Source organism: Pongo pygmaeus, chromosome 10, assembly GCF_028885625.2.
Source record: "Pongo pygmaeus isolate AG05252 chromosome 10, NHGRI_mPonPyg2-v2.0_pri, whole genome shotgun sequence".
Lineage (NCBI taxonomy): Eukaryota > Metazoa > Chordata > Mammalia > Primates > Hominidae > Pongo > Pongo pygmaeus.
Window position 1 is genome coordinate 117,822,120 of NC_072383.2, and position 18,765 is coordinate 117,840,884.

Sequence of the window (18,765 nt, forward strand, 5' to 3'; positions counted from 1 at the left end):
CAATCTCACAGCTGTAGAAGGACACAAAGATTTCTTGACCCATTATGTGATGCTCTCAGAGGCCCAAGGTGGGAGGCAGTGCTGGGGCTGGAGGATCTACGTGTGGTTCCCATGGTGTCCAGCCCAAGAGGTGTACTATGGTGAAAGGGTTAAAACCATGGACTCTGGAGTCAGATCGTCTGGGTTCAAATACCATCTCTACCACCTTTTAATGGGATCTCCTATGACCTCAGTTTCTTCATTGGTAAAACAGGATTGATCATTGTACCAGCCTCTAATAATTGTCATGAGAATGACAAGGTCAAACATATGCAAAGCACTTAGAACAGTACCCAGCACATAGCTGGTGCTCCACGAATATCCACTGTAACTAGTGGTAATATCAGCATTGACAGTGGTGCTGTCAGTCATAAAATCCAACCATAGAGATAGATGCAGGTGAAAGAAGCCAGGAGAAGGAACAAGGAGGAAAGGAGTGGAAATAGGGCCTTTTGCCTGCCAGGGCCTGGCTCAGAAGCTCCCAGAAGTCCATGTAATGACATTTCATTCAGACATTTTTTTTTTATTGGAATGAGAAATGAACGTTCTGTGTCAGAAATCATTGCAAATTCCAAATTAGTGAGGTTTCATGGTTCCCAGAAAGGCGCTGGTGGGAATATTGGTCGACGGGGTGTTTTTTAGCTGTCGGAGCAAGCTGGCTGATTGATTGAGTGTCTCAGTCTATAGACTGTGCAGACAGCAGCCAGGGAACTGGGCATAGGAGAGGAAATAGGGAGAAGATGGAATAGCAGTCAGCATGGGGGATGCAGAGACATGATCCGCAGTGGAAAGAGATATAATTACATCACAAACTGTGTAGACATAGGTCTGTCTGGAGTGGGGGCCATGCTCAGTTTGGAGATCAGGTACACCCCGCCACCATTCCTTGAGAACACTGGGCTCCCTCACTTGCTCACTGTGTGTCCTCAGGCAAGCCACTGTACCTCTCTGAGTCTGTTTTCTTATCTAAAAACGACCCTTACAATACCCATCTCAAGAGTTTACTATCGGACTTAAATGAAATAATGGGTTTTAATTGTCTGATGAGGTGCTTAGTACATACTAGGTGCTCAATAAATGTGAGGTCCCTTTACTCTGACACAATGAGTTGGAGAAGTTGGTAGACCCATGCTTCAGCCTTTGAATGTAATTGCTGTGTTTGGAGATGACAGCTCTCATCCTTAATTTGGGGGCTTATGGGCCACATTGGTAGGTTCTGGGCCCTACTGTGCTGCCCCACAATATTCAGAAGGAGATAAAATGATGGGGATGACTTCCATCTAGAGAAGAATCTGACTTACAAAAGTCCTGGAATTGGACAGCTTCATCAGAGGTCACTGGGGCCAGTCCCCTGACTTCAGGTTCCACAAAGGATTCCAGGCAAATTAAAAGTCATGCACCCCCTCAACGATGATTGGGAAAGAATAATCCACAGGGCTCCTCACCAAGCAGAAATTATTTCTTATATTGAAGTTACTGAGCCTCTTTCAATAATAATTGCAATGATAATTATAATAATAAAACATTGTGCTTAGTTTAATGTATATTTCCCATAGCTACTGCAATACATAAGGTATTATCATCCTCATCTTTAAAATGAGAAAACCGACGCTTAAATAGTTGAAGGACTTTGCCCAAGGCCACCAGTGATGTCTTGGAGGGATTCACAAAGAGATGCTGGAACACAGTGCAGTAAAGAATTGATTCCTTTTGGGGGGCGCGGGGGTGGGTAATAAGTGGGGGGCCACAAAAGGAGGTTGGGATAGTTCAGCTGAGATATGAAGGATGAGTGAGGCTTCTCCTGACAGACAAGGGTAGAGAAGTCACTCTGGGGCAGAGGGATCAGCTTGAACAAAGCCAGAGAGGTTGGAAGACTAGGTCCCAAAGACTATTTACAATGAATAATTACAATTACAGTGACAGTTAACATTGATTAAGTGCTTACTCTGCACAAGGAATGGTGTTAAGCACTTTGCGTGCGTCATCTCCATGAGCTGGACACTATCGTTATCCCAGTTTTGCAGAAGAGAGATGAAGTGACTCGCCCGGGATCACAGCTTGAAAACAGTAGGATCGGCTTTTCAGCTCGAGTCTGCCTGATTCCCAAGCCCCTGGTGTCTCCTAGTTGTGCAGTCCCTGCCCCTCGTCAACAGAGAAGCCATGCAGTTTAAAGGAAGCCCATATGAGAGCCCATCTTAGCACAGACCCTCTGCCCATGTGGTCGGGAGGGTGCTGTGCTAAGATGACCTAGTCTGTTTTTGCCACAACCCACCGCACCACCCCAAGTCCTTTTGGAGCCACGGGGAACCCACCAATTGGTAGGAGATAATCATGAAGCTGACTGCCTAATAAAGATAAAGCTCTCTAATAAACCCACAATCCTGAGGTAATGGGTTTGACTTTTAAAAGGCAGATAAAAGTCCCAACAGAAGGACAGACATTTCCTATCAACTCCTTATTCAGAATCACTGTGGAGGAGGCATTTCCTACAGGTGGGAACAGCTGGATGCCTGGGTTGGCATTGAGAAATGGCCACTTTTGCATAAAGCCAGACATCTCCTCTCTCCAGAGCTCCCTCTCTCCCACGGAGAATCCTTTGTCAGAGAAGAATGATAATGACAAAGGATGGAGCCTATGGAATAAGCCTAAAGAAGGGTGAATGGAAAGGGTGGATTTGAGAGCTTGCTGATGATTGATGCTGGAGCTGCAGAGTTGGAGTCTTCTGAGAACTTTGTGCTGATTGGTGGAGTTGGTATAGACCACCCTCTCTATTCATCCTGCCGTCATCCTCATTATCATCATCATCATCCTCGCCATTATCACCATGGCTATCATCATCAGTAACATTATCACCATCATCGCCATCACCATCATCATCATCAAACATATATTGAGCATTTATTAGGCAACTGGGAAATATGCATTTTATAACTGCCTTATGAAGCAGGTAATATTAACATCTCTGATAACATTTCCCATTCTCAGATGGGAAAACTAAGTCTTGATAATATTAAAGAACTTCCTGTGGGTCACACAGCCAGGAAGCAGCAAAGCAGATTTAAACCCAGGTCTATTTGACTCCAGTCAATACAATCTGGTTTCTCTGTTGACAAGGGGCAGGGACCGAATAACTAGGAGACCCCGGAAGCTTAGGAATCAGGCAGACTTGAGCTGAAATGTTGATGTTGATTCTGCTGTTTTCAAGCTGTGATCTTGGGCGAGTCACTTCATCTGTCTTCTGCAAATGATGGTTAAATACTTAACCATTATTTTGCATTTAGTATTAATAGTTTGATAGAGGAAAACATGGTGTGGGCCTATGTCTTAGATGGAATTCACAAGAAAGAAAGCCTGAGATAGGGGTCTGGGTGCATGTGACTTACTGAGAGAGGAGAAAGGGAGTGAGGAAGCAGGATAGGACAGGGGAAGAAAGCTAAGAAAAGATGTAGTTTCAACTGGACTCAAGCCTCAGCCTGATCCTAAGGGGAGCTCTGGAATGTGGATTCCACCGTAGAATTGGTCTGACCTTGAGGCAAGGGGGCAGGTCTTTTGTACTCCTATGTCAGCTAGTCATTGGCTATGGGCCTCCCTCCCCACATCCCACCAGGAGTGGGCAAAATCTTCTGGAAGGGGCATCCCTGAGGCATTTGCAGCCAACATTCCCACTTATCTGGAAAGAGATCTAGGATCTGACCAACAGCATCCACTGTGCTGCAGACAAACAGAGCTGATGGTCCTTTCTTAGCCCCTAACTCACCAAGTGTCCTTGAGTGTAGCACTCGCCCCTACTGGACCTCAGTTTCTCCAGGCTTGGCCTCAATGCTCCCCAAGGGCTGGTCCAGCTCTGACAAGTTCTCACTCTGATCTGGCAACAATGCAACTGACCAAGCTGGCAATCTCAGTTTCTGTAACCCAGGAGGAGAGACAAGGAGACCCCTCTGGTGGCCCCGACAGTGTGAAGCAAGGTGTCTGACAGCTTCTCCCACTGAAGCCCTTTATCTCACTTCTTGCTGTGTTATTTTAAAACTAACGAGCCCAGATCGCAGGAGCTCACAGCCTGCCATGGAGATTTGTGGCTTGTCTGGTCTGTCCTCTCTGCAGATTTCAGCAGCGGCTTACTCTCTGCTTGTTAGGAATTTTCTCCCAAGCCTCAGCCTCTGGCGTGAGTGTGTGTGTGTCTGCAGAGCGGCAAGTCCTAACTGAGCCATCCTCTCACAAGCCCCCTGTCTGCAGTTCTAGCTGATGACAGGATCCTGTGAGTGACCCTGCAGTGGAGGGAGAGACAAATTTATCCCTGGACTGTAGAGAGAGAAGCCTGAACTCAGCAGGAATTGGGTTCCTGTAGCATTTCTAGGTTCCAGCAGCATTTCTAGGTTCTGAAGTAGCCACTCAGCTTGGTGATAGGAAGCCAAGGCCTCAGTGTAGGAGGATCTCCTGGGACCCTCAAGGGCACTTCAACCTCCCGTCCCTCTCCTTCCCAGAATCCGTTGCCTTGGCTGTTTGAGGAAAGGTAATCAGAGTCACAGTGAGTGGGTCCCCAGAGGCAAGCTTTGCAAGTGAGGCTGGAGACCAGTGTCGTCTGTTCCTTGAAAATGTGGCTGATATTCAAAGTACCACCATGTGCCAGATACTGTCTAAGTGCTGGACATGCATCATCTCATTTCATTCTTGCAGCAACCTTGTAAAGTGATTGCAACTTGTGGTTTCACCAGGGAGGTGAAAAGACTTGCCCAAGGTCACCCGACTGGTGAGTGGTCAGGCAGAGTCTATCCGATGGGTCTACTCACTATGCACTCCCAACTCTCCCTGGTTAGTAACTCTGTCCCCTCTGTGCAGCTTGCCTTGTATCCTCTGAGCACACATGCCTTTCCCCAGTCAGGATGTCTCCTTTCTCAGCCACTTCCACCCCATACCCCTATATAAGAGTTTCTAATGTACCTGCTGCATCCCTTCCTCTGGACTGTGCACTTGAGGGAGAGGCTTATGTTTGGATCATCTTGAAACAACCCTCCTCAGGAGTAAAATGATGCTCAGCAGATGAGTGAGTGAATGAATAGCTGAGGAATGACTGGATGAATAAATGCACAAACAATAAATTAATCACTGTGTCTAAATAAATAACTTGGAGCTGTCAGTCACTTTATATTTTAAGAGCCAGTCCACCAGGCTGGGGCACTTCTATTGAGCCATCTTGTTATTTAAAACCCCACTGGTAGAATGCCACTGGAGCTTACCTCCCTCCTCAACTTTCACCCTTAATCTAGTTAGTTACTAGCCTGGTGTTCCATATTACTCCCAGAAGATCCAGTCTCCTGGCTTTAAACACTGTCCAAATGCTATCATCTCTCAAACGCATTTCCCTAGCTCTGATCTCTTCTCTGAACTCCAGGCTCATGTACCCACTTGCCCACCTGCCATCTCAACATAGATGTCTAATTGACATCTCAAAATCTAATTGGCATCTCAAAAACTGAGCTTTAGAAGACTCTTCCAAAACATGCTTCCCCGTCTGCAGTTGTTCCAGCTCAGTGATTGGCAGCAAGATCCTCCCAGTTGCTCAGACCTAAAACCTTGGAGTCATCCTTGGCCCCTCTCTTTCACATTCTATAGCCAATCCATGCAAAAACTCTGTTGATTCTACCTTCAATACAAGTCCATAATCTGGCCACCTCTCACCACTACTGCAGAAAAAACACTAACCCCAGCCACCATCTTCTTCATATGGATTATTGTAGTCATTTCTTCACTGGTTTTCCATATCTATTCCAGATCCCTGGCCACATATGCTCAGCAAGATGCCAGAGGGATCCTTTAAACCCTAAGTCAGAACATATCTATCCAATGAAGTCTTCAATGGCATCTCATCTCACCTAGAGGAAAGAGCCAAGTCCCTGTGAAAGCCCACCAGATTCTTATACCTGATCCCTCATTACCTCTCTGACTTTACCTCCTACTAATCTCCCCCTTGCTCCCTCAGCTCCAGCCCCACTGCTAATTCTACACTGCACTCCATATGTTCCTGCCTCAGGGCCTTTGCACTGGCTGCACTCTGCCTGTTATGTTCTCCTGAGCATGCTCAAGGCTCACTCCCTCATCACTTTCAAGTCTTTGCTCAAATCTCACCTTCTCAATGAAGGCTTCTCTGATTACCCAGTTTAAAATTGCTAGCCCCTCCCAGTAGTATTCCATCTCCCCCCTAGCACTTATTACCTTCTAATATTTACCACTTAATTATGTTTATTTTCTGCTCTCTTCCTACCTCCACCCATTGCGGTACAATGCAAGCTCCACTAAGCAAGGTTTTTTTTCTCTATCTTGTTCCCAGTGCCTGCACATAATAGATGCTCAATAAATATTTGTTGAATGAAGAATAAGTGAACGGTCCTTGGAAGCACCTCTTGGGAGCAGTTTACACTCTCCTAGATCTTGTACTAAGGCTCCTCCTTTCCTGGGTTGGGGGTTTCCGCTTAAGCTGAGGGCTTCTTTCCACTTCCCAGTTCCCTCTTGCTTGCTTAGACTTTCTTCTAATAGTGGCTGTGATGATCCCCAAAAGGGACTCACTTGTCCTGTCCCTCCCATGGCAAGAAAAGTAATTAGCAACTCGCCCTCCCCAGAGAAATCCTAACTGTGTCTGCAATTGCAGCTGATCCCCAGGGGACCCTGGGCTGGAAGAAGAGATGTTATTCTTGCCCATGGTGACACAACTTAGCAGAATCAGGACTTGAACCCAGGTCAGCAGGACTCCAGGTCCCATGCACTTTCCCAGCATCACCTAATTACCTTTTGAACACCCTGCTCAAGTGGAAAACTATGACATTTTGGAATTCAGTCCCTTCCCTAGTTGGAGGCAGCCTGTATTTTAGGCAGTCTCAACAATCGAATCCAGTCCACTTCTCAGCAGTTTTATCTCTCATGAAGCAAATAGGCAATCGACAGGCCAGCCTGTGGAGGGAGAAATGACTGGGTGGATGTGGGTTTGATTGGAGGGCAGTGGATGGATGTGTTCTGTGATGAGTTCAAAACCCGCTCAGGTTGGGTGCCTGACCTGCTTGGCTGAGTTGGGCAAGAAATGCCGAGCTGATTTTTCTCCACATGATTCTTTTGTCCTTTGACCTGAACTTGAGAACCACGCAAATTATTGATACATAAGAGTGTTTACCACACACTCATAAGCACACACACTCACACATGTCCACACTCTTACACACTTGCTGTCAGCCCTGAGAACTGGACTAAGCCATTCTCATCCGTTGCCTGTGGAGAGGGAGTGGTGGGGAGCTGTGCTTGTCTATGCTGCTCATCCATCAGGATCAAGTTCAAATTCCTGGTAGAATGTACAACATGGCTACTCAGAGTGTGGTTCCTGGAGGAGCAGCCTCACCTGGGAATTGGTTAGAAATGCAGAAACTCAGGCCCTCCCCCAGACCTACTGAAGAATCAGCATCTGCAGTCTGACAAGATCCCCAGGTGACCCATGCTTATGAAGGCTTGAAAAGCACCTGTCTACATGGCCGTGAAGAATCCAGCCCCTTTCTTCCTTCCTAGACTCAAGTCTTGCCTCCCACCTTCCACCTTCACTGTCTGTTCTAACTTACTGCATCCCCTGCAGTCACACGAAGGTCCACTGCTGTGTCTTGGTGCTGGACCTTTGCACTTGCTCTTCCTCCTTTCTGCTCCACTTTCCTGACCAATTTCTATTCATCTGCTAGAAACACATTCCGTGACCTCCTGCCCACATTCCCCAGGCGGGGTTAGGTGCCCTCTCTGTGGGTCCACAGCCCCTCTAAGCCTCTCTCTATCAGAGAACTTATTATATACCACATTGTAATTCCCGGTTTAGGGATCTGTCTCCCCTTCCAGAGTGAGAAATCCTGCAGGGCAGAAACAACTTCTTGGTTACTTTTGGGTTCTTGAAATCTGATTCTAAGTAGGTGTTCAGTAAACAACTGTTCAGTAATGAATGAAATAATGAGATAAATGACAGCCTCATAAAACTTCCTTTCATTTTTTATTCAATTTCTACTAAAATGAACATTACTGCCCCTGTATCCAAATGATGTCTCCCACAGCAGTGCTGTGCAATCCCCAGTTTTCCTCTAAGCTCTATTGCTTTTTCCAGCCACAATGGCAAAGCTCAAAGGGTCACAGGTCCTGAAGATTACCCCCATCCAGGCTTAATGAACTGGATTCACCTTGAAAACGACTCGGAATGCCAAGATCTCAGGCCAGGACATTATTAACACAGCCCAGACTGAGGTCCCAGGAGCCAAGGCACAAATTGGCCAACTTCATCTTGTCTCTGGGCTAGGTCAGCCCCATGATAACTCTTGGGCTTTCTGGTGAGCATTTAAGCACGAGAGTTTAGGCCTACATTCTCTATCAAAACAGGCAGAGTGTGCGTGTCTGGCAAGTGTGGGAACAAGGATGGACCATTCGCAGCCCTGGATGCATGGGTAGAACAAGTACCTGGGCTATGAGCCCTGGATGGAAGCAAGTACTTTTGCCTCTCCAGGTTTCAGTGCCTTCAGCTATGCAAGGGAAGGAGGTTCACCATGCTGCTACTGCACATGGTGAACATGTGGGTTATAGGAATCAACTGAGACACTGGATTAGTAACTCCTCTATACACAGAAAGAGCTATTTGTGGAATGGAGGCAATAAATGTCAGAGATGTCTCCAATCTCCTGGCCAACTGCCATTTCTGTTTGTGGAATATAAGATTCAGGCCAAACCTTGAGATACAGAGCCTCTTCAAACACATAAGACCAGTCCTATGTTACAATGTAATTACCAAGATTCCCCCTGTACCTCCACTTATCCTTTCCTATATTTTCAAAATGTTTTCTACTGAAAATACAGAAATTAGCCAAGCATGGTGGCGGGTGCCTGTAATCCCAGCTACTCAGGAAGCTGAAGCAGGAGAATCACTTGAACCCTGGAGGCGGATGTTACCGTGAGCCGAGATCATGCCACTGCACTCCAGCCTGGGCGATAGATTGAGCCTCGGTCTCAAAAAAAAAAAAACCAAAATGTTTTCCAGAGTCTTCTCCTTTTTGTTCTCAGTTGATTTTTTGTTTTGTTTTGTTTTGTTTTGTTTTTATGGAGTCTTGCTCTATGGCCCAGGCTGGAGTGCAGTGGCGCAATCTCGGCTCACTGCAAGCTCTGCCTCCCAGGTTCATGCCATTCTCCTGCCTCAGCCTCCCAAGTAGCTGGGACTACAGATGCCCGCCACCATGCCCAGCTAATTTTTTTTTTTTTTTTGTATTTTTGGTAGTGACGGGGTTTCACTGTGTTAGCCAGGATGGTCTTAATCTTCCTGACCTCGTGATCCGCCCGCCTCAGCCTCACAAAGTGCTGGGATTACAGGCGTGAGCCACCACACCCGGCGTCTCAGCTGATTCTTATAAACAGGCAGGACAGCTGCTGATGTTCTTGCCAGTTAATATCTCAGGGTCTCAGTTTGTTCTTCACAGTAGGGATGGTAATGCTGGCTCATGGGTTTCTTTGAAAACTTCAATGAGAAGATGAGTGAGAAGTGCTTAGTTAGCTCAGTGTCTGGTGTGCAGGAGGTGCTTGATAAATACTAGCTGCTGTGATGATCAAGTGATGTGGAGAGAACACTGGGCTGGGAGTCAAAAGGTGGCAACTCTACTAGCCAGAGCTATGATATGAGTCACTATTTGCCTTGGGCAAGTCCTCTTGCCTCTTGGGCCTCGTTTCTGCACTCTGTACAGAGCTGAGCTGGATCTGGGGTTCTTCCCGCTCCACCATTGTTGGTCTCTGATTCCCCAAACAGTGTTTAACTCAATCTAGTGCTTGGGGCATGAGGATCTGCACCCAATGCTGGGCCAAATGAGCACTTTGTTGGGAGCAGCTAGCTGATCAGCTCAGTGAGCAAGAGCTTTGATGGGAAGCAGGGAAGCAGCTAGGGAGCCAGGCCTCTTGAGGAGTTTTGCAGAAAAGTTCAGCCCTGACTCTTATCAGAGCCTTGGAATCTGCCGGTTGCCATGACTACAGAGACAGCATCTAAGCTCCAGGTCTCTGATTAGCAGGAACAGAGCCTCCGGGAGGCCTTGAGGAATTCGGCACTCGTGGCTCCCTCCCTCCTTCTGTGAAGTGGAGTGTGCCGGCCCTTTACTCCACTGTTTTAGCTGTCCCCAAAGATTTCGGCCTCTTTTAAGTATTTTTTAAATGCGATATAGAAGGAAAATGAGGCAACTGCCAGTACTTCTCAGCAAAGATGGAACACAGAATTTTTCATAAGGACCTCAAAGATGCAAGGCTGGAGGCAGGGAAGGGAGATGGGTGGGGCTGTGGAGGGCTGGGGGCTGTGGCTGAAGCCTGATTCCACTGCAGCGTTGAGTGACCTCAGACTCTTTATTTGTACCTCTGCTTCTTTATTTGTAAGGAGAGTTAAGATCCGATCTGTGGTTCCCACATGAGATCGGTAATCACAATTCATTTGTTCACCCATCCATTTATTCATTTGTTCATTCAATGAATGTTCATTGAGCAGGAAGCTACACGATGTCAGGCACTGTATCTCTGGGGATTCAGTGGTGAGGAAAGAGATGAGTTCCCTCTCATAAAGCTTACTTTTTAGTCCAGAAGACAATCATTTGGCAAATAGACACAAAATAATCATTTCAAACAGTAACAAACTCGGTGAAGAAAGACAGCGCAGGCTACCGTGATTCCCATCACAGGTGGAGCAGAGAGCAAGGGAGTCAGGGAGGGCCTCTCTGAAAAGGTGACTTTTGAATGGAAAGAAGGAGATGGTCATGCAAAGAGCTGGAGGAACAGCATACCAGGTGGAGGGAACAGAAAGCACAAAGGCCCTGAGCATTTGAGGAGAAGCAATGATGTCATGTGGCTAGAACAGAGTGAGATACAAACAGGAGCAGGAGATGGGTAGGAGAGGGATTGAAAGCAGGGTCACAGACCAGATCGTGCCAAGTGTTTTAGTCTGGACAGTCAATTTGGATTTTATTCCTGATCCAATAGGAGGCTGAATTGCCTGCGATGTGTCTTTAAGATGCAGATTCCTGGGTTTCACCCCTTAGAGACTCTGATTTACCACAGCTAGGATGGGACCTAGGAATCTGTATTTTTAAAAGCTCCTTAAAGGCCTCTGATACTGTGCCAGTCATGGAAAACCCTCAGCTACATGCTGTCTGAGTCTCTTTAAGTTTTAAGAAAGCTGAGAAGCAGCCTGTTGGAACATCTTGAAAAAAAGACTTTTAATGTTATGGTATATTACAGAGGGTTTCCTTCTTCCTCCCCTCAGCATTTCCTCTCTGCCTGGCAGAATTCATTTTATTTCTGTTGGTTTTATTGCAAAATTCCAGGTGGGGTACCCAACACCAGGAAGGTGAAATCAGTACTATTGGAGAAAAATAAAAATCTACCACATCGGAGGGTATAAAGTTACATAAATTCCTGCAACTCCATTGTGTCTTTCCTCACCAAATCATCTTCAAGATTTCCCCATATCTGATTCCTGACCCCTGTTGCTGACAATGATGGATGAGGCACTGTCCTCACCCTAAGCCTTACGCCCCAGGGCTCTGGCAGTAGCATCCACCAGCTTCCCCTGTACTTCAGATAACTCACGCCTTTACTCTCTCCATTAGACAAGTCACTGAGACTTCCCACCCAATGCCAGCACATTCACTATGTGTTTATTCACTGCCAAATTCCTCGCAGCTCTCAGCTTTTGCCTATCATGGGATTGCTTGTGGTATCTATTTATTTTCTACAATGCCCCAGAGAGTTCAGAATTATATTCTTGTGTGTCTCCACCTTGACATAGTAATAATGTGTGACTTGCAAGAATTGGTTACAAGGGGCAGCTTCTGCCTTGCTCTCCTGGATTGATCATTTTCGGGGAAGCCAGTCGCCATGTTGCGAGGATACTCAAGCAGCCATATGGAGAGGCCCATGTGAAGAACTAAGGCCTTCTGCCAACAGCCAGCACCAGCTTGCCAGCCATATGAGCAAGCCACCTTGGAAGTGAAATATCTTATGTGTCAACGCTTTGCTGGACAATACACACAAATCAATAAGCTCACTGATCTTTTCTAAAAGAAATATGAGGTTGAACAGAGAAGACATGGATTGAGCAGTCTGAGTAGACTGAGGCATTGGCTGAGTTATTGACCCTTTCTAAGATTCCATTCCCACCAACTATAACATCAGGAAATTAGTCCAAAGCATCTCAAAAGCACTTTCTAACTTTTTGAAACAATGTTCTCTTTGGCCAATTCATTACCGCTTTTATTGATTCATTGAAAAAATATTGCCTGACGTTCACTAAGCAGCAGGCTCTGGGGCAGAAAGACACAGTCTTGCTCGCAGGGAGCTCATAGTCCAATTTGATAGAAGACAATTAAATGACAGCAACATATTATTAAGAGTTGCTGGCAAGGGAGCAAAGGCATACCACATCCTAGAAAAGGGGATAGATCTTCCCAAAGCTTGCTCCCTACTCTACCTTCTCCATCTCCTCAATGTTGATGCCGTCCTTGCAGTTGCTCAGGCTCAAAACCTTGGAGTCATCCTTGACTCCTCCTCCTGTCTTACTCTATTACTTCTCACATTTAGCCAGCAGTAAATCATGTCAGTACTACTTTCAAAATTTGTTAGAATCAGACCACATCTTATCCCCCACTCCATTGCTACTACACTGATTGGAGCTTGGACTATTGCAACCATTTCCCCATCTCTGCTCTTTTCTCCCTTCAGCCTTGTGTCCCTCAACCACTAGAGTGATCATTCTCAAAGGTAATCCAGACCCTATCACTCCTGTTCTAAAGACTCTTCTCCCATCTCAGCTACAGAGAGCCCCAAAGATCTTCTCATGACCTGATCTCTGATCTCACCTCTTGCCATTCTAGCCCTTGCTTGCTGTTCCTTATTATTATTATTATTACTATTGTTATAGACAGAGTCTCATTCTGTCACCCAGGCTGGAGTGCAGTGGCATGATCTCAGCTCACTGCAACCTCTGCTTCCTGGGTTCAAGCGATTCTCCCGCCTCAGCCTCCTGAGTAGCTGGGATTATAGACGTGCACCACCACACCAGCTAATTCTTTTATTTTTAGTAGAGACAGGGTTCTGCCATATTGGCCAGGCTGGTCTCAAACTCCTGATCGCAAGTTATCCACTTGCTTCGGCCTCCCAAAGTGCTGGGATTACAGGCATGAGCGACTGTGCCCGGCAGCTCTTCCTTATAATATGTTAACAATTTTTGAACTTGCTATTCCTTCTGCCTAGGGCACACTTCTCACTTCCAGCAGATACCTGTGTAGAAGCTATATGTAACTGTGTAACAAATTATTCCAAATCTTTTGGCTGAAAGCAACAACAAGCAGTTATTATGCTTCATAGTTTCTGTGACTCAGGAATTTGGCTGAGTGGTTCTAACTCATCATCTCTCATGAAGCTGTGGTCAGATGTCAGCCAGGTTTGCAGTCTCATCATAAGGCTTGACTGGAGCTGAAGAATCCACTTCCAAGGTGGCTCACTCATAGGGCTAACAAGTTGGTGCTGACTGTTGGCAGGAGGCCTCAGTTCGTCCTCACATAGGCCTCTCCATATGGCTGCTTGAGTGTCCTCACAACATGGCTTCCACCAGAATCATCAACCCAAGAGAGGAAGGCAGAAGCTACCTTTTGTGACCAAGTCTTAAAGATCATACATTATTACTTCTACTACATTCTTTTCATTAAATGTGAGTCACTAAGCCCATCTGATATTCAAAGGGAGATAAATTAAGTTCCATCTTTTGATCTTTTGATGACAAGAATGTCAAAGAATCTAAGAACACATTCTAAACCACCCTAACTTTAAGATTAGTCCTGAATCCTTCAAGTCTCCACTCCCTTGTTACTCCTCAGGAAGGACTTCTCTGATTATTATATACAAAGTAGCAGCTACTCCTCCCATTTCTTAGCTCTGTATGCTGCTTTAGTCACACCAAAATTTATTACCATTCAGCTGAAAATGGTGGCTCACACCTGTAATCCCAGCACTTTGGGAGGCCAAGTCAGGAGGATTGCTTGAGCCCAGGAGTTCAAGACCAGTTTGAACAATACAGTGGGACCCTGTCTCTACAAAAAAAAAAAAAAAAAAAAAATCTGGGTGTGGTGGTGTGTGCCTGTGGTCCCAGCTACTTGGGAGGTTGAGGTCAGAGGATCACTTGAGCCAGGGAGTTCAAGGCTGCAGTGAGCTGTGATTGTGTCACTGTACTCCATCCTGGACAACACAGTGAGACTGTCTCAAAAAAAAAAAATGTGTTACCATTCAACAAGCCCTATTTTCACTTGCTTATGTATCTATTCCTCCATCTAGAATGTAAACATTCCGTCATCACAGGAGACATCTCTGTCTTGTTCACTGTGTCTCCACACCTAAAACTGACCTGGATATAATGTAGGCACTCTGTAAATTGAAGTTAATGAATACAGGTTACCCTAGGCCAGGACAAGTATGGGAAGAGGCAAGCCTTGCTGGGTGTTAGACAGAAAATAGAAGCTTTGTTGTCAGACAGCAGACAGGGCAGCATTCCTCAGAGATAAATGGGCAGAAGTAAAGGCATGGAAAGGTAACCCCCATAGCAGGGAGGTTTAGGGAAAACTGAGGCTGAGCAGGATGGAAGGGAGTTCTGGAAGCACAGAGTTGGCAGTGAGAAGGGCTGAGAAGCCCTATTTAGAATCTCCATCCCTCCAAGGCTTGCAGTATCTACCAGCTCTGCTTCTAAAGATGCACTCATAAGTGGCTGACAGAGATGGATGTGTTTTGCTGCCCTTCCTTCAATATTGACCGGGCTTGACTTGCTCTCTTAGAAGCCCTAAGGAGCAGGGGGCTTATCAGATGCATTCATCCTGAGTCATAAAACCAATCTGGATGCACGGATGCAGGAGCCTGGTGCATGAGACATGCTAATGCCTTTGATTAATGCTTGACATGGGGTCTGAAGGCAGGGTGAGCAGGGAGGGATGCTCTCTGCGTGTCACCAAATACGCCTGTGACTCTCAAACTCCTGACTCTTCCTAGTTAAGAGCCAGGAACTTGAGTGACAGTCTCTTCAAAAGCTGAGTAACCAGGCAACCTTTTTGCCCTCTCAGGAACTCCCATAAAGAGGGGGGACTCATAGGCGACTCCTCAGTATTCTCTGCAGCCTGCGTCAGTGGCAGAATTGGGGGCTTCAGGATTGCAGGCCTTCATGGGAACTGCTGTCCCAAGTGGATGGCTCATACCAATTAAGGACATCAGATTGGAGATTTGGTTTACAAGGAAGTAAAACCAAAGAAAACTGACATTTTTGAGACTTTCTGCTTGTATATTTTATCTCATTTTATCTTCACAATAGCTCAGAAATACATGTATTGATACTATTCACTATTTTATAACTGAAGAAACTGCAACTCAGAGATGTTGTGACTGGTCCCAGATACTATAGCTACTAAATAGCTAAGACTATTTGAATCTACATATATGTAGTCCATACAGAAATAAGGCAGAGAAATGGAATAGAAATGGCAAAGGGGGATTTACACTAATCCTATCATGCTTTGGCCTCCCATTATGTCTTGAGAATGGAAATGAAATGCTGGTTTCCGCATCTCTCTGTGATTTAGTCCAAATAGAATAACTATGCTGCTGTGACAAATAAACCTACATCAAAGTGGTTTAACCTAATTTCAGTTATTTCTCTCTTGCAAAGTCTGATGTGGTGAAGGCATCTTTCCTCCATCAAATAGTTTCACCTTTCAGAATGTGTGGACTCTAAAGTCACGATGACAGAGGAAGGGGGAGCTGGAGAAGGTACACGGATCTTGATTGCCTTGAACTGGAAATTACCTGTGTTCCCTCCTGCTTAGAGACCATTGGCCAAAGATAATCTCATGGGCTCAACCTAACTGTAAGGGAAGCTGGGAAATACTAGGAATTCTATGAATATTTAATGAACATTAAGTGTCTCTGTATATTCTAACACTTTTGTGTCCTTATTTCTTCCTCTGTAGGACAGAGCCCCAGAATAGCCCCGTTGTCCCAGCTCAGGATGGACCCTCAGAAAAGCTGGGTCAGCACCTGGCCACCGAGCCCTTGGGCACCAACAGCTGGGAGAGAGACAAGACCTGTCGGGAACTGGGTGCCACCAGAGGACACAGGTGAGATCCAATGGAGACGTCCAAGTTGAAGATACAGAAATAAAGTCTGCCTCTCTGGCCATGGCTCGCCTCTCTCTTATGCAAGTTCCTCTTTCAAACCCTTAAATCAGGGGTTAGTAAATATTTACCATAGAGGAACAAATCATAAATATTTTAAGTTTGTAGACCCAGTGGTTTCTGTCACAACTACTCAACTCTGCCATTGCAGTGCAAAAACAGCCATAGGCATTATGCAAACAAAAAGCATATCTGTGTTCCAATAAAATTGTATTTATAAAAGCAGAAGGCAGGCTAAATTGGCCCACTGGCTGCAGTTCAGCAAGCCCTACCTTAAATGATAGGGTTCCTTTCCATTTTAATGGCTCTATGAGCCACTGACTCCCAAATCATAGTTTCAGCCCAGACCTGTCTCAGGAGTTTCAGGTCTCTGTATTTTTTCTTTTACTCAGTTATTTAACCAGTACTTTTTGAGCACCCACTGTGTGATGGGCACTGTACTAGCATACATATGCAGAGAGCACTGTATACACATACTCCATAAAAATACTGTATACTCAGCATTTTACTGAAGCTGGGGGAGGTAAAGTGAGTTCCCCAGAATATGACAGCCAGTAAGTGGCAGAGTGAAGTTTTGAACTCCAGTCTCTCTGATCTTAAATCCTATACTAAAACCCACTCCATTATCCTATGGATGCTACTGAAAAACAAAAAAAAATTATCCCCTGCCTCCTATTTTCATCATATGCTTATAAAGTCTGGCCCATCTTTGGCCTCTGGGAAATCTATTTCTAGAAGATGTGATCACTGAATTTTGGAGAAGTGGCTTGGGAAACTGGAGTCATTTTTTTTCTTTTTAATTTTTATTTCATTATTTTTTTTAACTTTTATTTTAGGTTTGGGGCTACATGTGAATGTTTGTTGTGTAGGTAAACACACGTGTCATAGGGATTTGTTGTATATATTATTTTATCACCCAAGTATCAAACCCATTACCCAATAGTTATCTTTTCTGCTCCTCTCCCTCCATCCACCCTCTCTCGTCAAGTTGTTTCCTTCTTTGTGTTCATAAATTCTTATAAGTAGGAGTTAAGTGGAGTAATTTTCAAAAATGAAGTCTACCCCACCACCTAGGCCGCCCTCTCAGCTACAGGCTTTAGTTACGCTGCAATTTCAAAGAGAGAGAAACAGTTAAGCCCTATCAACTTGGAGAAGTGAAGTTCAACCTCATGTCTGGAGAGTTCTCCCCAGGAAACAGGAAGAAAGTTGTTTCCATGACAGGCAGAGGGAGATAAAGAGAGAAGCGAGAAGGAAGGGAATTTCCCTACTTTTAAAACATTGGGCCAGGCATGCTGGCTCACGCCTGTAATCCCAACACTTTGGAAGGCTGAGGTGGGAGGATCACTTGAGGTCAGGAGTTGGAGACCAGCCTGGCCAACATGGTGAAACCCCTGTCTCTGCTAAAAATACAAAAATTAGCCAGGTGTGGTGGTGCACACCTGTAATCCCAGCACTCTGGAGGCTGAGGCAGAAGAATTGCTTGTACCCAGGAGGAGGAGGTTGCAGTTAGCCGAGATCGCACCACTGCACTCCAGCCTGGGTGACAGAGTGAGACTCCGTCTCAAAATAAAAAATAAAAAATATTGTCTCCTAGATGGAATTTGAGTGTACAAATCTCGACCCTGTCACTTATGAACTGAGCAACCTTGGGCAAGTTTCTTTTCCTCCATGGGCCTCAGTGTTCACAGCTGTAAAATGGGAATGTTGAGATGTAATTCTCAAGGTCAGGATGAGGATTAAGTTAGACTAGGCATGTACAGATCGTGGCAGTGAGACTAGAGCAGAGGAAATCCTAAGATATGTTAGTGAGAGTTTCATGAAGCCAGAAGAGAAGATTCTGGTCATGAAAATCTGAAAAAATGATGCCATGTCATACAGCATCTCTATTGTAGAGGTGTTGTACTCTAGTGTACAGCATCTGGGCCTCTCACTCCCTTCTATCTGTGACTGACCCTCTGATGTGACAAAACCACAATAATGATGATAATAATAATAACAGTGATAATAAAAGTAATCATAATTATATTATATATTTATTATTTAATAATTAATTATAATTATAATAACAGAAATCCCTTATACTGTCCTCTTACTCTATGCCAGACCAGGGCACATTACCTAAGTCAGCTCCTTTATTCCTGGAAGGAAACTTAGGACACAGGTACCATGTTTCTTCCCATCTTGTTGATGATCAAGATGAGACTCAGACAGGTCTCTGAGCCCTGTTGGAAGTAAGAGAGCTAGATTTTAAATCTAAGTTTGTCAGCTTCTGGACCAGCATTCCTTACTGCTGCATACTTTACTGCATATGTAACCTCTGCATATGTAACCACTGTGTTGGAACCACTGCATACTTAACCACTGCTTTTTAAAAAATTTTTTTTTATTATACTTTAAGTTCTAGGGTACATGTGCACAACATGCAGGTTTGTTACATATGTATACATGTGCCATGTTGGTGTGCTACACCCATTAACTCATCATTTACATTAGG

At 45.2% G+C, this 18,765-nt stretch overlaps 1 protein-coding gene across 1 annotated transcript in view; it reads left to right on the plus strand.

The window, feature by feature from the left end:
* The window catches only part of SRRM4 (serine/arginine repetitive matrix 4), a 187,361-nt gene that overhangs the window by 111,499 nt on the left and 57,097 nt on the right, over nt 1-18,765 (plus strand). The window contains exon 2 of the mRNA XM_054443707.2: nt 16,068-16,214. Coding sequence (XP_054299682.1) covers nt 16,068-16,214 — 147 coding nt within the window. The remainder of the gene's footprint in view (nt 1-16,067; nt 16,215-18,765) is intronic.